At 54.5% G+C, this 26,653-nt stretch overlaps 1 protein-coding gene across 16 annotated transcripts in view; it reads right to left on the reverse strand.

Annotated features, from left to right (window-relative positions):
• Window positions 1-26,121, reverse strand: part of Syngap1 (synaptic Ras GTPase activating protein 1) — a 30,938-nt gene extending 4,817 nt beyond the window's left edge. For 2 of the 16 annotated variants that reach the window (XR_009058750.1, XM_057794290.1), the window contains exons 1-18: window positions 25,992-26,121; window positions 22,953-23,074; window positions 21,119-21,224; window positions 15,316-15,407; window positions 14,828-14,949; window positions 12,515-12,668; window positions 12,236-12,334; window positions 10,031-10,654; window positions 9,761-9,905; window positions 9,404-9,548; window positions 7,756-7,992; window positions 7,468-7,669; window positions 7,117-7,295; window positions 6,459-6,500; window positions 5,047-6,118; window positions 4,410-4,583; window positions 2,280-2,491; window positions 339-429 (exon numbers count right to left, since the gene is read on the reverse strand). Coding sequence is in view for 14 of the 16 variants with exons in the window: in XM_057794290.1 (XP_057650273.1) it covers window positions 339-429; window positions 2,280-2,491; window positions 4,410-4,583; window positions 5,047-6,118; window positions 6,459-6,500; window positions 7,117-7,295; window positions 7,468-7,669; window positions 7,756-7,992; window positions 9,404-9,548; window positions 9,761-9,905; window positions 10,031-10,654; window positions 12,236-12,334; window positions 12,515-12,668; window positions 14,828-14,949; window positions 15,316-15,407; window positions 21,119-21,224; window positions 22,953-23,074; window positions 25,992-26,058 (3,885 nt within the window). In the remaining 2 variants the exon portion in view is untranslated. Of the gene's footprint in view, window positions 1-333; window positions 443-2,279; window positions 2,492-4,409; window positions 4,584-5,046; window positions 6,119-6,458; window positions 6,501-7,116; window positions 7,296-7,467; window positions 7,670-7,755; window positions 7,993-9,403; window positions 9,549-9,760; window positions 9,906-10,030; window positions 10,655-12,235; window positions 12,335-12,514; window positions 12,669-14,827; window positions 14,950-15,315; window positions 15,408-15,528; window positions 15,659-18,708; window positions 18,746-18,943; window positions 19,005-19,120; window positions 19,325-21,118; window positions 21,225-22,952; window positions 23,075-25,991 lie in introns of those variants that run through there. The other 14 variants (XR_009058751.1, XM_057794296.1, XM_057794292.1 and 11 more) reach the window with 13 other exon arrangements.
• Window positions 26,122-26,653: the final 532 nt, after the last annotated feature.

Raw genomic sequence — 26,653 nt, forward strand, 5'->3', positions numbered from 1 at the left:
CCTTCCTGGATGAAGAAGAGCTGAGGAAGCAGACAGGAGTGGGCTAGTAAGAGGTACAAATTCAAGGGCACTGGAGACGGGGGAGCTAAGAGGCTGAAGTGCAAGGCCCTAGGATGCAGGCAAGAGTGGGAAGACAAGACAGGAAGGCATGGGAGTGACAGAGGCACAGACAATGGGATGCAGATGATCACGGGGTGCTGCAGGAAGCAGCAGTGGACAGACAGGACACGGGAGACAGATGGTGGTGGGGCCAGGGTGGCTGGTGCGGTGAGTGCACAGAGACAGTGGGATGGATGGGGATGGGACACGGAGAAGATAAATGACATTGTAATTTCCACCTGAGCGTCGAGCAGCCTCTTCTTGGGTTCAGGCAGCGGCTCAGCCATGGCGGGGTGGTCCCGACGCAGCTCCTCCTCCACCAGCATCAGCCTGAAGGGACGGGCTTCAGTGGGGTTAGTGGCGGGCACGGGCTCAGAGCCCACCTGTAGTACCCTGGGGAACTCTGGAAATGCCTTGGACAGCTTCCCCTCCTTGCAGAGTTCTTGACCCAGAAGATGCTCTGCCACGCGGGAACCTTGCTTTCCACTGCCTCCCAGGGGTCCTCATGCCTGCTTTCTGAGGGGCTTTTAAAGGACTTTTTTCTACTTATTCATTCATTCATTTATTTATTGGTTTCTCGGGACAGTCTCACTATGTAGCTTCCACTGGCCCGAAACTAACCTTAAACTTAGAGATCTGCCTGCTTCTGCCTCACCAGTAATAGAATTAAAGGCATACACCACCACACCCAGCTTATTTCTACTGTTATTATTTATTATTATTACTTTTTTTTTTTATTTTACAAGACAGGGTTTCTCTGTGTAGCCCTGGCTATTCTGGAACTCACTTTGTAGGCCAGACTGGTCTCAGAACTCACAGAGATCCTGCTTCCTTCCATGCTAGGATTAAAGGTCTGCGTCACCACTGCCCAACCTATTTCTGTTACTTCTTTTTTTTTTTTTTTTTTTTTTTTTTTTTTTTTTTTTTTTTTTTTTTTGGTTTTTCGAGACAGGGTTTCTCTGTGGCTTTGGAGCCTGTCCTGGAACTAGCTCTTGTAGACCAGGCTGGTCTCGAACTCACAGAGATCCGCCTGCCTCTGCCTCCCGAGTGCTGGGATTAAAGGCGTGCGCCACCATCGCCCGGCTATTTCTGTTACTTCTATGTATCTGCGTGAGTGTGTGCGGATGACTGCAGGTGCCCCTGGAGCTGGACTTTCAGGCAGTTAGGAGTCACCTAATGCTAGAAGTTTAACTCAGATCCTCTGGAAGAGCAATATTTCCTCTTTGCTCAGTCACTTCTCCAATCCTAAAAGTAGATCTGATCTCTCCCTATTGTTTTTTTCAAACGAGTCTCACACTGTAGTCAAGCAAGCCTAAAACGCACTATGTAGCCAAGGTTATCCTCCTGCCTCTGCCTCCTAAATGCTGGGATTACGGACATGGGTGCTCCTGAATCCTAAGGTTAGGTATGTGTCAGCTTGTTTGTTCGTTTTTTGAGACAGGGTTTCTCTATGTAGACCAGGCTGTCCTAGAACTCTCTATGTAGAGACCAGGTTGGCCTCACGCTCACAGAGATCCACTAGAAAGCTTGGATTAAAGGTGTGCACAACTATGTCCAGCTAGATGTCTGTGTCACAGAGAGTCCTGTGAGCCAGTGATCTGTAGCTCAGCCATCCCTCCTGGACACCCTGCTGCCAGATGACTTAACTTCTGTGCCCTAGGCCATTGTAATCAACCCCTGTTCCTCGGTCCTAGCGATGGCTTCAGTGGAGTGCCCATTTTCTTCTAATTAAGTCTCACTCAGAAACAGCAGCCACAGCAGATCAGAGTGCGGCTGCTCTGGCTAGAGTGGCCCCGCTGAAGCAGTTCCTCTGCAGCAATAACAAGCTGAAAGCCCATTTCTGACGGAACCCCTTCCCACAGCTGGAGAGGAGCTCTGCTCAGGAACATGGCAGTGGTTAAGGGCTCCTGTGGCTCGGGACCACTGCTTAGCTTTGTGGTGACCCTCACAGTGGGGGAAAAAAAAAAAAAAAAAAAAAAAGGGCAGGGAGTCTAGGCCTAAACTAAGTCCAGACAGTGATGTTAGACAGTAATTGGTGTTTTTCCCCCGGACTTCAGAAGTTAGTGTGTAAGCAGTGTTGGAGCTTGGCAAGGGATTGTTCGATGTCTGAAGCAGGCTTTCCCTTGTCCTTCTCCCTCCAGCCTCAACCCCTTCCCACCCCACCCCGGGCCGCCCCTCACCTGCCAATGATGCTCTTGATCTGCGAGTCCTTTTCCACCTGCTGTTGCCTCAGGCGCTTCTCGCTCTGCTCCAGGCGGGCTTGATACTGCATCAGGATCTTGCTGGTCTGTTCCTCCTGCGACAGCAGCCTCCGTTCATACTCCTCCAGCTTCCGGTTGGACATGTGTAGCCTCTCCTTCAGTGAATGGATCTCCTCCTCGTACTCCTTCACCTGCCCGCCGGGCACATGACCCCGCACTGTGAGGGCACCTGCCCTGGCTTTCCCAGCCTGCTCCCATCCCCGTCTGTTCAGCCATGACACAAGGAGCACCCAATCCTTTCTCTGCCCGTTGAACGCACTTAATTTGCTTTTAAAAAAGCCTTGAGCCGGGCGGTGGTGGCGCACGCCTTTAATCCCAGCACTTGGGAGGCAGAGGCAGGCGGATCTCTGTGAGTTCGAGACCAGCCTGGTCTACAAGAGCTAGTTCCAGGACACGCTCCAAAACCACAGAGAAACCCTGTCTCGAAAAACCAAAAAAAAAAAAAAAAAAAACCAAAAAAAAAAAAAAAAAAAAAAAAAAAGCCTTGATGTGATAACTGAGGCTTCCTCAAGATGCAACAAGGTCCAAGTCCCACATCTTAGAAGTGTGCCATGCCCTCACACATGCATGGGGGATATGGGGGCTCCATAGGGCACCCTGACAAGACTACTGGACAGTCCTTGAGAAGCATTATATAGAAATTAAAGAAAAAGGAACTGTATTTCCAAATTAAGACTAAGGACATGGCGGGGAGTGAGGGCAGGCTGTCTCATGTGACTCCCTCCTTAGGCCTGCCTTTCCTGCAGATAGGAGATCAAGGGGACCCCAGGCTGGAAATGTTGCTATTCATATGAGTCTGGGTTTCCAGGGTCAGGAGCTCAGACCAGTTACTTCATTTTCCTGTTGCTTAATATAATTGTCACATGTGATTCTTTTGTTTTATTATTTTCAGTGCTAGGGATCAAATCCAAAGCTTCACTACTAAGTTCTACCTGCAGCTTAAACATAGCTATTTATTTATTTATTTATTTATTTATTTATTTATTTATGTTTTTCGAGACAGGGTTTCTCTGTGGTTTTGGAGCCTGTCCTGGAACTAGCTCTGTAGACCAGGCTGGTCTCGAACTCACAGAGATCCACCTGCCTCTGCCTCCCAAGTGCTGGGATTAAAGGCGTGCGCCACCACCGCCCGGCAAACATAGCTATTTAAAAGTCCAATAACTCTAAGATTTTAGTTTCTCAACTACAACAATAACATGTGTCATATAGGCAGTCTATGTTCCCAGCTTATTTCCCTCCCAGAAGCTCTGGTGTCTAGTGCTAGGCCTGAGCCTTCCTCCTAGGATTCCGCATCTGAAGCAAGGACAAGAAAGGCAATCTGAGAAGCTTCACCACCCTATGAAGGTCCATACCTAAGCAGCTCCATTCTAGACACACAGGAGACAGGAATCCATGGCCTATGATGGTTGCCTTGGGCATGAGTGCTTAACCCTGTAGTAGAACTTGCTGATACCCAGGGCCTCATACATTCTAGGCGAACATTCTACTACATACTATATTCCACAGCTTTCTTTTTACTTTTGGTTTTTTATGGTTTATCTGTGTAGCTTTGGAACCTGTCCTGGAACTCGCTCTGAAGACCAGGCTGGCCTCGTACTCACAGAGATGCACCTGCCTCTGCCTCCTGAGCGCTGAGATTAAAGGCCACCAAACTGCCCGGCTTACTTTTTACTATTTATTTTGAAATAGGGTATCATATCATAAAGTTGCCCAAGTTGGCCTTGAACTTGACATCTCTTGCCGTAGCCTCCTAAGTAGCAGTTGGCAGACCTGTGCTGCGAGGTCTAGCTTGATAGTGCTCTTCCTACATGCCCTGCTCCTTCAGCTGGTCTCCTTCTTACACCTCAACAGAACACTTCTCTCCAGTTCACGGTGTACGTAACCCACAAACAGACTGATACATAAGGACCTAACAGACTAGAAAAGACGTCTGCCTATCTTTCCTTTTTCCCCAACTAACTGAGCATGGGTCTTTTTCCCTTGGAAGGACTAAAGGCCTTCCTTGGCATGAGAGAGGAGGAACAGGACTGAGAGGCAAGGCCAGCGTACCCTGTCCAGGCGGCTCTCATCCATTGATTTCGAGTACTCCTTGAGCTTGTACTCTTCCCGCTCGATGTGTGCACTCTCGATGTCAGCTGACAGGTGGGGCATATTGGAGACCCAGGCGACCGTCCGCTCCGAAGCCGGCATTGTGGGGTTCAGCGTGGATGGAGTCTGGGAATGCTGAGACAAGCCCAAGGCAGGGTAGAGAGCAGGAAGGTGGGAAAGGGAGGGTGTGCTCAGAGGAAGAAAAGAGAAGTGCAACCCAGACCTGAACCCTCCTTTTCCCTTCTCCCCTGAGCACTAATGAGGTGACTGATCGTGCCTCCCTTGGGAGTGAGTGCTGAGGGGAGGGTCCTCTGCTGAACATTTACACATCCTTAGTACCTGGACAGCTCACAGGACACTGCTGAGGCCCTCTTATGTTTGTGAGCTTTTTGTTTAGAGACACAGTATCAGTACCTAGCCCTCGCTAGCCTCAGACTTGGCAATCATCTTGCCTCCTGACTGCTGACATACAGGGCAAATGCCACTTACTTGTTTAAAGAACGAAGAAGGTAAGAAAATTGTAACACCCGCTGTCCCACCCTCATCTCATTCCCTCGCTGCTCTCCACCCACCCTACCTCCCCCTTACCCTCACCTACCTGCTTCGTGATGGAGGGCTTGAGCCCCCCACCCCCTCCGCCACCGCTGCCCCCGCTGCCCCCAATGCTGCCCTCTTTGCTGAGGCTCTGTTGCCGTGGACGGGCAGGACCATAACTTGGCTCCGGGGACTGCAGTAGGTTCCCGCTGGATGGCCGGGGTTTCTGGGCAGCGCTCACTGTCAACTGCTGAGACTTGCCCCTCTGCAAGGGAGGCGGCTGGCCCCCACCACCCCCACCACTGCCCCCACCACTCCCACCTCCGGGCCCTGAGGGAGCTGGCCTCTGGGGACCGATGGTGATCTGGGGAGGGGACAGCATGTGCTGAAGGTTGTCCTGAAGTGAGAGCTGCCGACGGGTGAAGTCAGTACCAGAGGGTCCAAACTCATCACTGTAGCTGTGGCTGTGAAGGATGGAGGCAGCAGGGGGCTTAGGGACCCCTGAAGAGAGGTCCTCGCTCTTGCTATAGCCATGGAATGGGGCAAAGGTGTCTCCTGGGGGCTCTCCACCTCGATGGTGGTGATGGTGGTGGTGGTGGTGATGTGAGGAAGGTGGACCATGACCACTGCCCCCTCCGTGGCCCCCTGGGGGCCCTGGCCCATCAGCAGCCATGTGGAAGAGAGGGTTCTGGAAGGAGAGGGGAATACGCAGTTGCTGGGCAGGGACACCATCCGTGGTGACACCCATCTGGCTAAGGCGCATGCCGGCTGCTGTGATGGAAGAGCCACTCCCTTGGGAGAGGCGCCCGGCAGGTGCAGGCCGCAGCCCTAAGGCCGCTGTCAGTGAGGCCTGGCTTGAGTGCAGCAGGTCCCCAACAGCTGCCAGGTTAGAAACACTACTACTGTTAAGACGGCCCCCAGGCCCATCACCCTGAAGGTCCAGCATGGATACGCTCTTGTTGACACTCAGCATCTTCTGCTCTGGCTCTGTGATGTCCGAGCTGCTTGTGCAATATGCTGGGGATGACCGGGCCAGTGGTGGCCGGCTCACATAGAACAGGTCTTTACCCCCACCGGGTGGGGGTGGTGGTGGCTTTTCCTTGGTTGGGGAGGGGAGGCGAGCCATGTCCATAGAGCTGTTGGAAGGGAAGGCACACACAGGCAGAAGTGAGGCTGGGACTACTGGTGCCCGAGCCTGTGGTCTGGTGAGAAGTGGGACCCACAGGGAAGGGCTGAGCGCTGGTGGTAGCAGCTCTAAAGAGGCAGGCAGGGAGGATGGGAGGGGAAGCTGGAGAAGGGAAAGGACAGGCCTAGGAAGGGGGTTAAGGCCTAGAAAAGGAGGTGGGGCAGCAAGAGAGGAATGAGGGTTGGTCTGGGCAGGCATGGAGGAGATGAGGTGCACTGAGGAGGAGAGGAGCAGAGGCGGGCAAAGCCCAGTGCAGCAGGACAGGAGGGTGGGGAGGACAGAGCCCTCACCTGTTGAGGCCTCGAGCCATGAAGGACTGAAGGTCGATGGAGCTGGAGAGAGATGCAAAGGGGCGAGCAGACAGGAGAAGGAGAGAGGTGGAGATGATGGGAGGGATGGCGGGACGGGTGCGGGACGGGTGGGTGTCACAGATGGAGACACGGGTGAGGAATAGCAGAGCGGTCACAAGGTGAAGGACTGTAGCTGAGGCCCCGCCCCGCCCCCATCAAACTGAATGCCAGGCTCCGGGGCCACTCAGCTCCAGCTGCTGCTTCTCTGAATGCTGGGTCATGGGGAGTTCTCTGGGGCAGGGGTTGTTAGGTCACGTAGAGACACCTGAGTATTTTGGTACCACATGGCTGAACCGCAGCCTACAGGAGCATGGGCTGGCAGAGGGACAAAGCAAGTCAGCTGCAGCAGAGTCCCTTTGGCTTCAGCTAAGCCTGGAGCAGAGGAGCCTCAGTATTTCTGGCTCTGGGCTCGGTACACATTTCTCCCTCTCTGGCTCTAAAGAGCTCTCAGCCTCCCACTGCCTATACCCTCACCACTGTCCCTAAGAACTTGCAGTTTCCCTTTTGAAGTCTAGAGAGATGCATCTAGGGCCCAGCAAGAAGCATCCAGGAGTGATCAGGCTCCCAGAGCACAACAGTGGGGGAGCAGGGTGCTCACCTATTGAGGTCCCGCATCATGTAGCCCTGCATCTCGGCTGATGGCCCTCGCAGCACCACGGGCTGAGGCCGAGTCCGTTCACTCTGGCGGCTCGGCTGCCTTTGGATGTTAGGGTTCCTCAGGGCTGTGCTGATGTCATTGAGGAGCCGGGGCAGTGGGCCCAGCTTCAGGAGGGCTTCCTGGAAGGACAAGGCTGTCACCTGATGAGTAAATGTCCAGTTCTAAAAGGGCCTCAGAGGGCACAGGCAGAGGCTGTGTGGAATGTGCTGGAGGTGGTGGTGGCGTTTCCGGGAACAGCTCTGTGCAGAAAGGGAAGCACCTGGGGGCAGGACAGAGGAGACAGCCACTAACCTTGCTGAGTTGGGGCAGCACCTCCCAGAGCAGGGCATGAAGTGTGGAGAGCTCGCGGCCCAAGTCTATGTAGCCCTCAAAACTGCTGCTGTTGGTCAGTGTGTCCAGGTTGGATATCTCGTACAAGAACTGCTGCATGGAGCCCCACTCCAGTTCCAGAAACTCGTTCATGAAGCCTAGGAAGTCCTCCTTTGAGGTAAACCTGCTCAGAGGCATAGATGCTCTGGTGACTCAGGAGACCCTTCCAGAAGCACAGCTCTTCCCCACCCTTCCTCAAGCTTCCCTCACTTGGAAAAGTTGGCCAGGTTCTGGATGACCTTGGCGATGAGGGTGAGGGTTCGTGAGGTCTGCTCATCTGGGTACTCCTGCATGAGCCCGAATAGGCTGGGCGACATGATGGCTGGGCAGAGGAAGCGCAGGAAGAGCGAGGCGCTGATGAGCCTGTCGGCAATGTCCTCCCGGCCCCGCTCTGCACAACGCAACCGCCAAGATGCAAACACCTCCTTCAGCTCCCTCGGGAACACGCTGGGGGGAAGGGGTGGGGAGACAGAGAGAGAGAGAGAGAAAGAGAGACCGGGACTGAGCCCCAGAGACCCTCAGCTTCCAGGGAACATGCTGAGGGGGTGGCAGGAGGTGAGGGTGTGGAGACAGGTGAGAGAGACCGGGAGGGAGGGGCTGCAGGAGAGAGACAGGAGGCTGCTGAAGAAGAGGGCCATGGTAGAGGGCACAGATTCTGGAGAGAGAAATGGAGAGGGAGAGAGGGTGAGGAGAGAGAGACACATGGGAGAGAGACGGAGGGGTGTGTGAGAGAGACAAGGAGAGGAGGAGAAGAAAAACAGACACCGGGGAAGAGACAGAGATGGGAGAGAGATGGAGGGTCACTTGAGGTACAGGGAGCTCGGACCCCCCAACTCTTCTGGATTCCAGGGAAATGGGGATGGACGTGCCCCAGGCATGATCCCCAGTCCCTGGAATGGCTCAGCTCATTCTTCCCCGCCTCCCAGTGCCACTTCAATGTCCCACTGACACCTTAAACTTGACTAGTGTAAAATAGAGCTCACTATCGCCCCCACACTGCCAGCTGGCTCCTTTTGACTTCCCTGACTCTGTCAATGAGGCTGAGGGTCTCCAAAGCACTAGTACCATGACCTCTTAAGTCATCCTGACTCCCTACACAACCCTCAGACGACAACTGCTGATCCTTTCTGTAGAGGACCCTGAGCAGTCTCTTTCTCGGCCTTCTGACTCCGTCCTGATTCAAGGTCTGGTTTTCACTCCTGACCCATCAACCACAGCACCAATGGTCTGGACTTCTTTCTTTCCCTTCCCATATGGCTCACTTGACTCATGGGCCAGTCTCAATCATGCTACTTCTTGGTACCAACAGACACTCCAAAACATTCGGATGACTGCGACTCCTGAACCTAAAGCTTTGCAGATTCTCACTCTTCCCCGAGCACACCGCTTTCCTCTGGCCTCCACTATAGCCATGGCTCCTCTAAGCCTGTTCCAGTTACCAGCCATCTCCTGGAAGGCTCCCACACTTTCTCATATCCTGTGTGTCACCTCACAGCCTTGGGAAATGCCATCAGCCTACTGTGTGCAGACGCCAGCCCCTGTCCCCAGTCCTGGACACTTTGCGTGTGTGATTTTGTCACAGCTATGCCTTCTCTGACTGGATGCTGCACAAGGGACCCTCCCTGAACACACACACCATAATGGTTCTGTGGCCTTTTGAACAGCTCCTGTCCCTACTTATTTTGGCTGGAGGCCCTCTGAAGTCAGGGACCACGCCTTGTTCACCTCTCTGCTCTACAACACCCCAGAATGCTTTGCCCGTAAAGATGCTCAGTCCTCTGAGGATGGACAGATGGATGAACAGATGAACACACAACTGCCCAACCCTGGCCCCCCAGCCCAGCGTTCCCAGTCTCACCAATGGGAGTTGACCACCTTGCACAGGGCCAACTCACAGCACATCCGCAGGTTGGCCTGGTGCTCTGCCAGACTTGACGCCGTGCACTTGATGGGGTCCACTTCACAGTTTTCCTCAGACTCGTACAGGGCACGGATGAACTCCCCTGGGAAAAGGGGTACGACAGGGAACGGTCACACTTTCCAAGGGCAGGGACAGGGGACTCCCTGGGCTGGAGAAATGGCAGAATCAGATGGTTGGATGCTGGGGTCCTGGGACCCTGAGAAAGGGTGGATATGGGGTCTGGGGTGGCCAGGTTTAGGAGTGATGGGGTAGGCATGAGGAGGTTTAGGAACAAGGCCTGAAGGTGGGCCATACCAATGGCATCCTTGAGGTATTTCTGACCAATCAGTCTCATATACTCTTCTATGGCTTTAGTGGCGAGCGTGTTCTCGCGGAATATGAGGTGTTCCCGTTCCATGAACCGGTCTACCTCTGACATGGCCATGTCTGAAAGGAAGTCCTGGGGCCAGGAAAACCCCAAAGTCAGCCTCTGCAGAGCCCAGCCTCCTGGGTCTGCTCTCCCTTCGCCACCCCCGGACCAGCACCCATTCTCACATCATCTTTCCCTGGGGGCAGAGTACTCACCTTGGCCTTGCCTGTACTCTGCAGTATGTGAACCAGTGCACTGGCAACCTCCTCCTTGCCCTTGACATTCAGGGCGGGCTCCAGGACTGCACACAACATCCGGTAGTGGTTGGTCACATACTCTGCGAACTCCTTGTACAGCTCCATGGGCAGGATGCTCATTGTCTGGTAGCGGGCTTTCAGCCTTACAGCAGGGCAGCCTCCTTTCCCCTTGCCCCCTGAGCCACCCCCTGAACCCCCTCCTCCTCCCGAGCCTATACCCCCAGAGCCCCCACTGCCTGTTGGCAAGGTCACAGGGTACCACTGCTCTGTAAAGTGGCGCCCAGCCAGGGTAGCCACCGGTACAGTCACCAGGCCAACATAGCCTGCCTTGTCTTTCTTTCGTTTTTTGTCTGAGTCACGGTATAGATGCAGCCGCAGGGCCCGGACAGCCGGCAGGTTGTTAAACTCAAAATGCTCGCCCCAGAAGACAGTGTCTCCTGAAGCTGAGCGGGGCTTGGAGGTGGTGCGTGCATACAGCATGTCGTCCAGGCACAGCTCGCAGTAATACCGCTTCTTGGGGGGCAGCTCTCGAGCTTCTATGATCCATAGTTTCAACACGTTATCTACCCGGCGGCTGTTGTCCTGGCATGCGGAAGTGGTTAGGGCAAACAGAACGGAAAAGTCAGGCACAGCAGGAGAGACAGCGAGCGAGCGTGTGGGATTGAGGTAGAAGCTGCGAGGCAAGCACACCGGGCCTGAGTAGCGCCCACCGGGCCTGAGTAGCGCCCACCAGCCAGCACTCTATTTTGCCTTGTTTCTGGTTTCTGAGACAGCCTCACTAGGTGGCCCTGGCTGGTCTCTCTAGAAAGTGAGTGTGACCTGAGGTGGACATAGGGTCCTGGCAGATGTAATATAATTAAGATGAGGGCATATTTGATTAATGTGATCTCTTAATCCAGTGACTGACTTTATCACATGAAGAGGGTCATTCAGAGACACCCAGAAGGAAGCTGGCCATGCAGAGATGGAAGGACTGAACTTAAGAGCTCCAGAATGGACACGGCCCTGCTTATGCCTGGACTTTAGATCTCCTGAACTGTGAGAGGATAGTTTCAGCTGACTCAGTTCATGGTGGCTTTTTACAGCAGCCCTGGATGCTATCAGAGAAGGGTAGCCACACAGCAGGATTAATGCGGAGAAATGCTTGAGTCACAAGCCAGAAGCACTGAGGGCCAGTGAGATGGCTTACTTGTAAAGGTTATGGCTGCCGAGCCCAATCACCCACAACATAGTGGAAGGAGAGACCCACTTTCAGAAAGTTGTACTCTGGCACATGTACATGTGCACTGTGGCACCACACACACCCTATATAAATAAATAAATTCAGTTTTTATTTCATTTATTTTGTTTTTTGTTTTTTAATAGAACTTCTCTCCATAGCTCTGGCTGGCTGGACTCACAGAGATCGACCTGCATCTGTGCTGAGATTAATGGTGTGCGCTACCACAACCAGCAACATTTTTTTTTTTTAGTAAAGAATACCTAAAGCTGGGAATGAGAAGTCCTGCAGGAGCATCAGATCTTGCAAAACAGAATAACAGCTGCATATGCGCAGGAGCAGTGAGACTGGACCAAGCTCCTGGTCAGGGCCATGTGACACCACCATGAGTGGAAAGCAGTGTGGCTCAGATTGTGGGATTCCTTGATAAAGGTGCTGGGAAACAAGAGGAGGACGGCAGGACTGTGAGCTGCCTACAAACTGTGGTCAAAGACCAGTCGACAGGAGGGCAGCTTTTCCTTGGGGAACAGAAGACTTGGCTGGAGCACAGATGCACAGAACTCTGTCGAGGGAACCTTGAGCTCACCTAGGCCAACCACATTGCACAGACTTTATAGAGAGAATCAGGGTTCACAGAGCACTGTCAGTGGTGCTGGGTAAGCACCTGTTAGGTGTGAGCGAGGCTTTCTATCTGCAGGGAAACCAGACTGGAGGACTCAAAGAGCCTGTCGGTTCTCTAGGTCTATGGCTTTCATTGTAGAGAAGCAGAGTGTGGTGTAAGGTAGCAGTAAGGAAGAAAGGGAGCCAAAAGGAGGGTTCAGAATAAGGAGAATCACCCCTGGCTGTCCAGGTCTCTTAGACCTCTGTCCCCTCCTTCTAAGCCCCTGTCCTTTAGCCTACTAGACCCCGCCCCCAGCCTCCTCTTTCCCCTTCCTCTCCAGTACCTTGTTGGGTTTTACTGCCCGCTGTAGATTCTCGATCCATTTGTCCCTTTCGGCTGCAGACCGACAGGCAAAGCACTTTGTTCCAGACGATGTTGTTACCTGGAGAGGAGTATGGATTTGAGATGGGGTTTCAAAGAGAGGCAATGACCACCGTGTGTTCCTTCCTAGTCCCAGGTTTGTTTCTGGGATATCCCCATGTGTGGCACTTCGTCATGGCCCCTTTGCCTGAGCCTCCACCATTCCTGCCCCCCACCCTCCTCAGTCCACAAGAGCTGCTACCTCAAAGCAGAACTCCTGGCCCAGGATGGAGCTGTGCACCGGCTTGATGATGGAGTCTTCATCTAAGTTGAGCTCCAAGGCCTCAGCAGCACTGCTAGGACTCAGCAAGGACTCATGGGAGTGGGACTCCTTAAAGCTTTGCATCAGCCGGGCCCTGGTAGGCGGGAGGTTCAGAGAAAGATCTCTCCTCACACTCAGACTCTGCCTCACCAGAGGTTCTGGAAGGCAGCCTTGGAAAGAAGGCCTCAATCCTTCACACACAGACTCACAGAATGGAAGATCAGACTCCCTGGGGAAGGACATGGGAGGTACAGCGAAAACCAAAGCCCTTCAAGAGACTTCTCTACTTCAACTCATACTTAAGGAGTTGGGATACCTAGAAATCACTCAGAATTGCTGGGTATAATGGCACAGACCTTTAATCACAGCACTCATGAGACAGAGGCAGGTAGATTCCTGCTATTTTTTTTTTTTTTTTTTTTTTTTGGTTTTTCGAGACAGGGTTTCTCTGTAGCTTTGGAACCTGTCCTGGAACTAGCTCTTGTAGACCAGGCTGGCCTTAAACTCCCAGAGATCCGCCTGCCTCTGCCTCCCGAGTGCTGGGATTAAAGGCGTGAGCCACCACTGCCCGGGGATTCCTGCTAATTTTGAGGCCAACCTGGACTACCTGCCGGCTAGCCAGGGCTACATAGTGAGATCTTGTTTTTTAAAAGAAGAAACAAAGTCAGGCATAGTAGCGTGCAACACCTTTAACCCCAGCACTCAGGAGGCAGAGGCAGGCGGATCTCTGTGAGTTCTAAGCCAGTCTGGTCTACAGAGAGAGTTCTAGGACATCAGGGCTACACAGAAAAACAGTGTCTCAAAAACAAAAAAAAAAAAAAACAAAACACAAACAAAATTTAAAAAGCCAGGTGGTGGTGGTGCATGCCTTTAATTCCAGCACTTCGGAGGCAGAGGCAGATGTATCTCTGAGTTTGAGGACAGCCAGGGCTACACAGAGAAACCTTGTCCCGAAAAAACCAAAAAGGGAAAACAGACAAAAAAAAAAAAAAAAAGGACAGGACAGAACAAACAAACAGAAAAAAAATGTCCTGGACGTGTCTACATGACTCCAAAAACCAGAATCTCAATACATAAAGAAAAGAAGCACAGAGAAAATGCAGTTTTGTCTGGATTGGACTTGGCACACAGCTAGTGCCTAATAAACATTTCATGATTCAAACTATGAATGAAGTAAGAGAACAGTTTTAGCACAACCCGGGGAAGAGAAAAGCACAAGAGAATGCTGTGGGCAGAATGGAGCAGAATAAAGGTCAGAGACGGGAGAGCACATTTGGGAAGAGGAGGCAGACAGCAGCAGTGGAGCAAAAGCAGGTGCAGTGAGGCTGAGGAGAGGCAACAGCACTGTGCAGAGGACAGAGACCAGGCTGGCAGTGCACACAGCACTGCAGGGGAGCACAGAGAAATGGGACCGAGGGACTAGAATGAGGGGAGCCGGGGTAGCAAGTGGTGTGGAATGGATAGGGGACAAAGAGTAGGGAGCATGGGGAAACAGGAGGGAGAGCTCGGGTGTGGGAGCCTCCATGAAGTTATTTATAGCAGCCCCGTCATCACAGGCTCTGGCTGCCGTCAGCACCACGCTCCCCCGGCCCCCCCCCCCGCCCCCGCGGCCAGGAATACCATGCCCTCACCCCCTGCCAGCCCCAAATCCAGCACTGGTTACTTGGAAGTGGGGGCAGGGAAAGGTGTGACTCACCTGATCCCAACCTTCCTACCCACCTAATCCCTGGGCCAGCCAGACACAAGGGAAAAGAAGGACAGACTCTCTCCAGGGAGTAACTGGACTAAGGGGAAGCCCAGAGAAGGACAACGGCAAGCAGCCAGGTCTCCTTCCTCATCCCTCGATTAACTCCAGCCTTTGCCCCCATTCTGTTACCTGCATACCAGACCAACTCCCTTCCGGTTGTTCTGTTGCTTCCCTCCAACGACTACTGGGGTCTCTGAGCCCTAGCCCTCACCCAGCAGCAACCCATTTCCAACCGCTGCCCTTAATTTCTGTCCTTTCCTGCCCTGGGCAGGAGCCCACCCTTCCTTCCACTCTAAGATGCCTCCTTAGCTTCACCTTCACCTCTTTCCCTGCCTCTGCAAGTCCTCCCCATCACCTCCTCTTTCCTGCTACCTACAGCTTAGTCCAGCTCCTCTCTGATGCCTCAGCACCCCAACCAAATGAGCCCCCGCAACCTCTGTACTCAGGGAATCCCCAAGCCCACTCAACACCATTATACCGCATCTCATTCCAGGCCCTGTACCTACCGGTCATGGTCAGCACTTCGGAAGCGAGGCAGGATCTGGCGAAAGCTGCTGGTCCGGTCAAGTTTGGGTTGTGACTTTGTACGTTTGATAGAGCTTTTTAGCCTCCGACTCAGGAAGCCTTGCTGGGGAGCAAATGGGAATAGGGGTGACTGGGACAGTACGGAGTCTCTCTAGAACCCCTCAGCTGGCAGAGAATCTCTGGAAGAACATGGAGCAGGGAAGGGGATAGGAGCCCTGACACCAGTTTGTCTTCTGGCTCCCACGGATGCTGTGTGATGTGAGCAAACACAAACACATACTAGCTTGGAAAAGGTGGGAGGGCTGGCCTAAGAAGTAGGGGGCAGAGCCAAGAAGGGGTAAACCAAAGAGGTGGGGATATACATGCACACTCTTCCCTGGTCCTTTGTCAGAATCCTGGGACTCCAGCTGGGGCTGGAAGGGATGGGGCCCAGCTGGGCCACATCTGGCAGGCACTTCCATTCACTCACCGAGGGCCGGAAGGGCGCTGCGGGGGCGGCCTCCATGCTGTACTGTTTCCCCCCTGGGACACTCTTCCTCCTCGAGCGACCCAAGTGGTACTCTAGAGGGGAGGAAAGGGCCCGAAGGAAGTTGGGGGAAGGGGACAGGGGACTCTAAGTCCCGATATCCATCCTGGGTTAGTACATTCACCACCTCCCTCAGCCCCTCATCTTCGGCCTCACCTACCCCCCGGAAAGCAGCAAGAAGAGCAGCGGCGGCGGAGAGGCTGGCGGTGGGAAGGAGGGGGCAAGGAACCTGAGCCGGAGCCCCCTGATGGGGTCGGGGTGGGAGGCCTTAAGCCCATGACTGGGGCTGACAGTCAGCAGAGGGGCATAGTCAGGAGGAGGGTCAGTAAAACCTCCGTAATGAAGAATACCCACGATCCAGGTAGGCTCGGTGCCCCGGCTCCCACCCGAGAGAAAGAAGGGGCTTGCTTGCGGGGGGCGATGGGTTAAAGGTCATTGCCCATGGATGGGCTTTCCTCTTTTCTCAGCTGGGCACATCCTCCACCTGCCCCCCACCTCCTCAAGCCCCTGTCTATCTGGAGGTCCAGGGCTGCCTCCCATGACCCCCTCCCAGGACTAGAGGGGGGGTCTCAGAAGAGACCTGTGCTGCGAAGAGGGGAACAGAAAATCCAAGGAAGGGGCAGATGGAAGCAGGGGCGAAGGAGCCGGTTCCACGTGCACTGCAGTGCTAGTGAAGGGTTGAAAAGGAGAAGGCAAGGGAATGGGGAGGATGGGCAGTGGGGTTCTGGGGACTCCCCAGTAAAGGCTTGTGAGGAGGAGGAGGGGAGGCGAATGCGGATGAAGCACAGCCTGCCAAGAGTCTAGTGGAAGAGAGCTGAAGGTTTGCTGCTAGGGAATTTGGAGGGGATAGGGGCTGAAGGAGAATGAAAGTGGGGGGATGCCAGGCTCCGGCTCCAGCTCCAGAATGGCTGCCCAGGCCTGGGCTCCCCCCTCAGCCCCACAGTCACCACTGCAGCCAATGGGGGGGCCGGTGCTGCATCAGGGGCGGGGCCACCATCTCCTTGGCAACAAGAAGCTACAGGCTTGGGGGGGGGGTGGCGACCGGAAGAACTGCCTGTTAACCCACTAGGTTCCAGAATAGAACAGTGAAAGCCACACTACATTTTCATGCCTGCTTCTAGATTGCATTTTGCCTCAGAGCCAGTCTGTCCCTGCTCCTTTTATAGGCAAACTCAGGTCTGCACACACAAGTTTGGATCCCAAGACAAGAGAACCCGCTCAGTCTCCCAGGAACATGTATAGAGCACAAAAACACACACTCAACAGAGGTAATACGTGTATATCACAGCTGCAGTATGAGAAATAAGGGGGAACTCTGTGCTTGGGAGACATACAGACAGCCTGGAGTATGGGGGCACTAGGGACCCACATTGAGACCCCAGGCCCACACCCCCATGCTTAGACATATGTGAGCACTGCACAGGGTATACATACTTGAACTGCTGATGTGGGCAATACACCACATAAAGGGACATATAACCTACAACAATTCATGCTCCACAGGAAGGGCATGCCAGTGTGAGCCCAGAGACATCCTATAGTCATCCCTGCACCATGTACACACGTGAGCTCGGTTAGATAAAGGAAGCTGCACGCCCCTGAAGCACAGTCAGAACTCACACTAAGGAGTCACTGTCTTTGGACAGCCCCATCCCCCTGCTTCCTTCTAGCTCTCCCATGACTCTACACTAGCATCTGTGATGGCTAACAGAAAAACAGAACAATCAACACAAGAAATGAGGATCAAATGTGTTAAGTGACCTTCTGTCACACAGTAAGCAGTGCGCCCCGGGGCCCAGCCTGTCTCCCTCCTAATCCAACCTTCTGCATCTCTCAGGTATGGCTGCCCTTACTCTCGTTCCAGGGAGCCCAGCTCAGCCATTCTCTTCATGCACAAGCATCTCTAATAAAAGCAGAAAAGCCTTAAGTTTAAGTCCACTAAAATTCTCTTTTAGAGCTAAATGCATTCACAGAGGGGGAAAGAATCTGCTAATTGCTTTGCTTAGTTCCTGGAAGCAACACACATAATGCTAAGAACTCAGAAACAAGTCACAGGAGCATGGAGGCCACACACATGTGCTCACAAGGACTCTGACACAAGGAAGAGAAAGGCAGAAGCACAGAGGCAAGGGGGCTGAGTGACAGAAACATGGGATATTCTGTCATTAGTGTGCCTGCAGTGACATGTACACACACCAGCACACAGCCATGTACACATACAAACCTGAAAAGCACACATTGCCACGCTGGGTCTCCATGTCCCATCCCTGCACGATATATACACTTATGCACACACATAACAGCCACCTACACAGGCCCGTAACACAGGCATTGTGCATACACCCACACAGTACACACCCTGTATACACACACAATTGCAAGCAAGCAAGCGCACACACACTCACACACATAGCAAGGGCTTGGACTCCGCCTCTCCAGTGTGTCTAATCTTGCCATCACCCACAAACATCTCTCCTGCCCTCCAATCCCCCAGATCCCTACCCTTCCCTGTAGCCTTTCTTCTCCATACCCAGCTCACAGTTCTGGATGGGAGCCAGGGAGAAAGGTAGCCAGAGGAAGATGAGGAGCAGGGTTAGAGAGGGAATAGAGAAACTGGGGGAGGGCATGCTCTGCATAGTCTGTGGTGACAGGCCTCACTGGGCACCAGCTTCTATGGCTGGATGGCTTCCTGCAATCGAACCAAGCCTGATCCTCCAGACCTGCACCAGCCTAGACTCTCCACCCTGGCAGACTGCTTCACAGAAGACCTGGATCCTCATCTGCCTCCCCACTTCCCTATATTAAGCCTGGTCTCTTTTCTCTCTTCTAAGTCCAGCTCGGCTCTCTTACATTTCCATTTCTTCCTGGTTCTTCGCTCTCCTCTTTTTGACTCTCTCATCCTTACTTTCTCTCTTCACCCCACTCCTTCCCTTCAGGCTTTCCTGCCCCCATCTGGGAGCAGGCAGAGGCTCACCCTGCCTATCCCTAAGGTGTCTCATGCAGTCAGACTACAGGGAACCACTCACACACTTTGTCCCCAGCACTGGTACACCACCCACATCCAGACACGCCCTGGACACCCATGCGAGGACTGACACAGATACTCAGGCCAGAGCTGGAACACACATGCTAAGATACACACCTGCCACCAGGGACACTGAAAATTCTGCTCATTCGACCAGCCACACATTCCTACACACTTCAGCCAGGGACATGCACGCTCAGGGTCAGAGGTGACATGCATCAGTATGTCCACAAACTGCCCCAAAAACCAGTGGCTAGTCCCACAGGCCCTCTTGCTCTTCACTGTCAGAGGCAGGGCAAGACAGGACATACCTGCACAGTGCTGGCTACACATGTGTGCAAGAGGAACTGGACCCCATGTGCACATGGCACCGACACACGGAAACACCAGCACGGTCACGATCACACACGCAAACACCAGGGCTGCCCCTCCAACAGGGCTCCAAGACCCCCCCTCACACCAGCCACCCCCAGCGTGCTCAACACCCTGCTCCCACGAAGATGCCAAGACCCCCCCTCCCGACCTCTGCTGCCCCCCTCCAGTTACCATAACTCCCCCCACTCGGAAGATGCAGCGAGAACATGCGGAGGGAGCAGCTGCTGCCGCCGCCGCCGCCGCCACCGCGGCCTCCCCAGCCCCCTCCCGTGCCCACGCACACGCGCGCCCCCGCCCCACGCGCGCGACCCCCACGCGCGCGCCTCGTCCGCCCGGCCCCGCCCTTACCTCGCACCGCCCCCCGGGGGGTCGAGGGTGTCCCCCGATGGGGGAGGGGCCCGCTCTGCGCGGGGGAGGGGCGAGTGCGGAGGGAGAGGGGGCGGCGGCCCGGCTCGCGCCGCCCGGCGCGGTGGGGCGGCGGCGGGGCCCGGGACGGCCTGGACGGCCGCGCGGTGACAGCCGCGGGAACGGCTCCCTCCGCCGCCGCTCCCGCCGCTGCCGCCGTTGCCCGGGCCCCGCCGCCGTTGCTAGGCGACCGCTGCTGCCGTGGCCGCCTCTGTCACGAGCCCCGTCGCCCGGAGACAACGCGAGAGAGACGGGGGAGGGGGATAGAGGGACCCCCAAAACCAACTAGGCCTCCCATCATCGCCTCCTGAGCAAGACCCCCACCCCCAAAAGAGAGAGAGAAGCCCTTGAAGAGAGCGAGGGTTTGCAGCTCCACCCAGCAGAGGAGGAGCCCTGGATTCCAATGCCCTCAAAGGTCCGGCGACCTCTCCCGGGCTGGAGCGTCCACAGCCTCAGCAAACACCTTTGCAGACCGGAGCCCCCAAGGCCCCAAAGACCTTTATGTCCCCTGCACATCCTTCATGCCCTCTACACACTCTGTTTCCCTCAGAAGATACCAAACGTTCACCAGCTATTAACTTCCACTAAACCCTGCCCCCCCCCCAAATATATATACCCTGGAACCATTCCCAGCCTCTACTAAAGCCCAATACAGTAACCTCCACAGGCCACCTTAACTCCATCCAAAACACAGGAGACCCACACCAAAGGCCTCAACACTCTGAGGACCCAGAGTAAGGAGACAGAGAACTGTGTGGGCAGAGCGGCCAACAGCAGGACACATGACGAACACGCTCTGTAATCATGTTACCATTCCGGTGCACACAGGTACGCACTGCACACAAAAATTATGCAGCAGACACGGACATGACAGACAGACATCACCCATTCTCTAGACACTCTCCACCACCACCTCCTGGCTTGCCTCGGAGTGCTACCTACACCCCTGTGTCAGTTTCCATGACAATGACACACATCCCTGACCACTGCTCCGGGGTCCCAAAGCTGCCCCCCCCCCAGGGCAATGAGGCCTTGACCTATCAGAAGGCAGAAGGCAGCTGGCTGGAGCCAATGGATAACACAGGCCACTGGTTCTCTAAGGAAGCAACTGGAAGCCTGGATCCCTGGGGAGGAAGAGATGGTGGGATAAAGGGGTTGCCTGGGGTTGAATGGGGGTCGTGGAAGGGAAATGCTGAGGAACCGGGCAGTGGCAAGGGGGTTTCCGGGGACTGAGGGCGTCTCTTTGCACCTCGGCTGCAGATCCCTGTTCTCTGCCTTCATCTCCCCTCACTGTTCCCATGGAAACCTTTTAAGCGAACTTCTCAGAGGAAGACAAAAATCTTTTTTTAAATGACTAAAGAGGGGGGTGGGGGTAGAAGGGAGGAGGAAGGGGAAGAGACAGATGGAGAGAGGGAGAGACCGTGAGGAGATGGGGGTCTGACAGAGTTCCACTCAGAGCGAGGGGAGGGACAGGGGATCAAGAGGGAAACGGAAAAATGAGAGTGGGGAGAAACAAGAAAGCAGACGCGATACAACTGCAGGAAACAGAATAAACTGACGAGAGAGGGGCAAGAAGAGGGAAAGGCCACAGGCCTGGAAGAAGATGGGAGTTCGCGGTGGGACACAGGTCTGGTGGGGCGGGGACTAGGTCAACCTCTCCAAGTTCTCAGACGAAGGATGTCAGGGCCTTGGCCAGGAACGCGGACGGGGGATTAAAGATCTAAAGAGACTATTTTTACAAGCACCGGGAAACAGTCAAACTTCGCTGCTGGAGAGGAGCGAAGCAGCGTAGGGACACGCGGGGGCCGCTCACCAACAGCCCCGGTACCCCGCGCAGCCCGGACGAGGGCGCCCTGTCCTCGGTATCGGGATCACGGCAGCTCTCCGCCCCCGCCCGCTCCCAGCGACTGTCCGGGGCACGAGCCTGCTCGGCCGCCGTACCATGCTCGCCGTGGGGCCGCCCCTCCACCGGCACAGAGACCGTGCGTCTCAGCAGTTTGTTGCGGCTGGACTCGCTCCTCCGGTCGCGGATCAGAAGGGGGTGTATCTAGGGGATTGGGGAGTGTGTCAGACCCCACGGGCCTGTGCCGCCCCTCCTCTCCCCTTCCATGGAAGGCCCGCCCCTTGCCAGCCCGCCTGCCCCTTCCGCCCCTGCCAGCTTCACTTGGCCCTGTTCTCCCTCTTGAAACACAGTCTAGAGAATTCTCCCAAACCCCACTCCGCGCTTCCCGCAACTCCACAGGAGTTAGCTGCCTCCTGAATTTGGTTTCCCCTTGACCTTCAGTTCGTCCATTCTCCCTGCTTCCCTCCCAACCTCCTACCTTCTTCACCCCCTCCCCTCCCTCAAGCTTGTCGCAGCTGCATTTATAATCAGTTCCACAGCTTGTCTCCCTCCCACAGCCCGGCTTGCGGCCAGACTGGGACCCAACCTCCCCTCCCCCAGGAGGGCCTGGTCACCTCCCCCTTTCATCTCCTTCCTTTAACCTCCACCTGCAGCTCAAGTTTCTCTTCCCTCAGCCCTACCTTCCCCTGGGCCTCACCTCAACTCCCCCTGGGAGTCGTCATCCTAACTTCCACCCCTCCCAGAAGCTAGACTCCCACGAGGCCCCAGCCCCACCATCCACCCAGCTCCAAGTCCCTAGGGCCTTCATTATTCCAGCTCCATCTTTGCCTTCCCACTCCCACCTTCCTACCAGCCAGGCTATTCCTGCTGGCCTCCATGGCTAGTGGGTCCTCCCTGTCTCCATCTCTGTGGCTCTCTCCTTCCCACTCCTGCACCGGTTCCCACTCATGCTGGTTCTCCTCTTCCCAGTCCATCCAAGGACTTCAGATCCTTAGTGGAGGCTGATGACCGATGCCAAATCACTCAAACGCCTTCCAACACCCCAAACTTGATGTACCAGGCACCTCGCCTGCAGCCAGAGTGACCCGGCTTCCCCAGACGCTTCTGTTTAATGGTCTGGTGGCCTCTCCACATTCTCACCTGCCCTCAAGGTCCCTCTCCACCCTGGTTAGCCCCAGTCCAGTGCCAGCCCCAACAGTTCTTAGAGACACTTCTCACCACCTCTTCCAGCTAAGTCTCCAAAGATGGCTCCCCAACCACTCTCATGTCTGACTCACTCCTGAGGGCCTCACCCTTCTTCTCTGATGAACTAGCTACTACTGACCCTGTTCCTCCTTTGGAAGCCATACTCCTCCGACTCAGATCTTACATGGCCACTCCTCTGTCCATCCAAGTCCTATTCCTGTACCCAGCTGCCCATGCTCAGTTGCCCGCCTCCTCGGGCCTCTCCTCCTTGCGTCTGTTTCCCTTTGGGAAACCTACCCAGCCCTACAGAAGCCTATGTAAACCCTGGTCTCAAGCACACGCCTTCGCCAAGATCCAGTGACCGCTGTCACCTCTGTCAGTCCCTCCAGTCCCTCCCACTCTTCTCAGGGTCACTCAATCCTGGTCTGAAGAACTAGGGGTGGCAGGGGAGGGGAAGCTGAGGCTCACTCACTCTTTCCCTAGCTCTTCATTTTCCCTCCCTGGCTCTAACTTTTCCCCACAATATGGATGGAGTGGAAAATGGGAGGCACACTCAGACCTGAGAACCTTAGCTCCTCCCAGCACTGCCAGTGGCCTCAGAGACCTGCTAGCAGAAGTCACAGGACGGCTATCCTCGCCATGACACCCTGACCGTGTCTCAGCGGTCGCCCTCCTTCCGTGGCTCCTTGGGGTGGGCTCTCCCTTCCCACCCGTCCTCTCCACCCTCTCCTCACCCGGCTCGCTCACCTCATCCTCATCCAGCATGAGCAGCTGGTTCCCCGAGATGATGCAGAACCGAGGGTTCCAACCAGGACGATCATACGGGGAATGAACGTATTGGGTTCGGTGCATAGGGGGTCCCCGTACATCTGGGGGACAGAGACACACAAACAGTAAGGGAGGGTCAAGACTTTGGGTGTCAAAACCTAAAACGGAAAGAAGAGCCTGCAGATGGGAGAAGGAGTTGCCACCTGTCTGGAGAGATCTGTTGGGCACAGGATGAGCCTTTACACTGAGGAGTTGATCACAGGTGGCTCTGGGAAGGGGTTGAGGGTGGCTTCAGGGACAAGAATTAGTGTCATGACATAGAAGGGCTTTACCGGGGGCAGGAGAAGGTGGAAACTCTGCCCATTCACTTGTGGGGGAGTAGAGACTTATTGAAACTGGCAAAAGATACAGAGAGGTCAGAGAGAGGGCATTAATAACCCACATACAAAGGATGTGGCCCCAGTCATTTAGGAGAATGAGAAGTACCTAGCTTGTGGGAAAGAAAATGGGTGTTTAAGAACATTTGGGTCATGAGAATCTGAGAGCTAAGCATCTGGAAGGCAGGAAGGCAGGCTTCTATGTTCAAAGAAGTATGGTGGCCTCCCTCCCTTCTCTCTCCTTTCCTCCCTGGTCCTACCCTGTTCCTCTTCTGGAGGAAGTTCCCAGGGAGAAGATGCTGAGAAGGATCAGGGTGGGAGACGGTGGGAAATGTAGTGCTGGGATAACCAGAGACCAGTCAGGCCTCTGTCCATAACATGCCCAGCAGTCAGGGGTCAGGCCTGCTCCACAGGCTGAGACATCACCTGAGCACAGGGAGAGACTTAAGAAAGGGTGAAGGAAAGACTGGAACAGCCAAGCCTGATGACAGAGGACGACCCCAGGATGACATGTGAAGAAGGACAAATTTCCAGACAAGAAGGGACCAACAGCTGTGCATCCTTCAAGGCCTGAGGGTTTTCTTGCCGCATCTTTGCTGCCTTGCCAGCACCATTGCCATATACCATTCATGGAGATACGGTGAAGGGCCTTAAGGGAGCCAGGAAAGTTAGACTGCTGATAAAACTAGGCTTAAGACATTAGTTAGAGAATGTTCACAGGAAGAAACACCAGTGCTGTCGCCTCCATGGGATCATTAATTTGACACATTTCTGGAGAAATGGCCTTTGGGCTTTCTTCTGGTGCCTTGAGAGAGCTCTGAAAAACCCCATCCTCTTACTGATTATGGTGATTCCTCAGATTTACCCAACCTGCAGGTCAGAGAGAAAGATGAGCCCCTGGGATGGAAGTGTCTAGAAATCACGATGCTTTCAAATTTTCACTATAAGTGCTTTCTTGAAGACCCTGCCAATATTCTCCAGATACAAAGGTCTCTGACGGGGCTGGGGAGCATAGCTCAGTGGCAGATAGCCACTGGGGTTCAAAGCGCCAGCACTACAACAACACCATCACCCATAGCTTAGACCACAGACGCCCAAAGCAACAAGCCTACTGTGTCTCAACACATGGCAAACCTGAGGAAAAGCTGTTGATACATATAACCATAACAAAACAGAGGAGCTGTCCAGGCTGCAGCTGGGGCAAGCAGGTTAGACCACAGGGAACAGGAAAGGGACACAGGGAACCTTAGTTTAGGGACAACTACACACACACACACACACACTCTAGACTTAAGAAAGATGATGATTCTGGAAGGCAAAGGAACATGGCAGAGAAAGAGGAAATGGGAAATGTTTACTGCAATGACACCTTCCACAAGAGTTCAAGGCAGAGATTCTTTAGAGCCCCTGTTCCAACCATCACAACCTGTGTTTTGGTACCCCCAGTCCCCAGGAAGCAGAGAGGACCAAAGAGGAATGCAGATGAAGGCAGGGTATACAAGGAAGATAAACAGGTACAGACCCTGGCGACGAGATGGGAAGGGGTAGGAAACAGAAGATGGATGGGTTCAGGGACACACAACAGAGTAGATCTAAAAGAAAAGGAAGCAAAGATGAGGGGAGAACAGATCAAATGGTTTCAACCAACATGGGGCAGAGGGAATGAGAAATACCTAACAGGGGCAGAAACATGGGGGTCCAGGAGCAGTGATAGTGTAATAAGGACTTATTAGAAGAGAGGGAGAGGGAATATATATGAGATAGGGGATTAATACAGGGGAAGGACAGAAGGGGGACTCATATAACAAACGGACACCATATGGGGGGAAAGATATAAGTGATGGACAGCAGAGGAAGGGAGGGGGAATGGAAATAAGAGGTGGGGGAAGGGGTCAAAGTGCTGAAGTGAAGCAAGCTGAGGAGGCCCCAGGGGTTGCATTTCCCGATCAAGAGTCCTGATGAGGGTCAATCACCAGCAGAACAGAACCTGGCCCTTGCTCCCATGACTCAATCCTACATCTCCCCTGACCCAACCAAAAAAAAAAAAAAAAAACCACTTGGTGGTCCTCCCTCTTCTCTGGCATCCCCTCCCCCAATCCTTTCTCTCCCTCCTCTCTTCCCTCCATCTGGACCCCCACCCCCCCACTGCCACCCTCTTTCTCCATCTGGCCCCTTCCCTCCCTCCATCCTCCTCTTTTCCTACCCCTACCATTCTGAGCCCCTCACCAAATTCCCTCCCCATCTTCTCGGTCTCTCGTCCCACCTCTTTCATTTTCCCCTTCTCCCCCTCTCCTAAGATCGTGCCTCTATTTCCTTGGTATTTTCCTCCTCACAGGGCTCCCAAACCCAAATAATTTCTGCAGCGTTCCCTCAAACCGTTCTGACGCTCCTTCCCCTCCATCATCTTCCCCTCAGCCCCCTTCAAGGCCTGTGTCCCAGCCCCTCCATCCCTTACATACCCTATACCTCTAACCTCCAATCCCTCCTTTCCCACTGTTCCCACCTCTGCCTTCTCAGCCCTCCCCTCTCCCTCCATTTCAGCCGCTCCCTCCCCTCGGTGGCCCCGGCTCTCCCCCGCCCCCTGCCCCTCCCCCTCTTGCCCCCCCATCTGGCCCTACCCCTACCCCTACCACCACCGTACCTCTGAAGGGGGCATAGGACATCGCGGGGATGCTCCCCCGATGGATGGAGGCTCGAGACCTGCTCATCAGGCCTGAGGGGGAGGGGGCGGGGGGACGGGGGAGAAAAAGAAGAGAGAAAGGGGGGAGAGAGAGGGGGAGAAGGAGGAGGTGGAGGAGGAGGAGAGAGGAGGAGAGAGGAGCAGAGAGGAGCAGAGAGGAGGAGAGAGGAGGAGGAGGAGGAGAATAAGAGCCAACGGCAGCAGCGGCAGCACGGAGAGAGAAGGGGGGGCGGGGGAAGCGAGCTAGTGAGGAGAGAGCAGGAGGAGGAGGAGGGAGAGACTCTGCAGCCCCCACCCCTCCTCAGGGAGACCCGGAAAAAGAGAGAGCGAGAGACCCCTGACTCATACACGCCAGAGGCAGCAGTCCTGAAGAAGCTGACCCCAGACCCTGAGACAGACCCCAGACCCAGAGAAAGATACCTCATCCCTCACTCCACACTCAAATTAATCTCACAGACCCAAATCTAGGAGGAAAGAGACCCCTGATCTCAGAGAAAAAAATCACACACACACACACACCCCCCGCAGAAAGGAATCCTAGATTAGAATCTGATCCTCAGACCCACGTTAGTCTTAGACTTCGGACCCTAGAGTGTTAGTTTTGAGGACCCAAAACAGAGACC

Source organism: Chionomys nivalis, chromosome 19 (genome assembly GCF_950005125.1).
Source record: "Chionomys nivalis chromosome 19, mChiNiv1.1, whole genome shotgun sequence".
Classification (NCBI taxonomy): Eukaryota; Metazoa; Chordata; class Mammalia; order Rodentia; family Cricetidae; genus Chionomys; species Chionomys nivalis.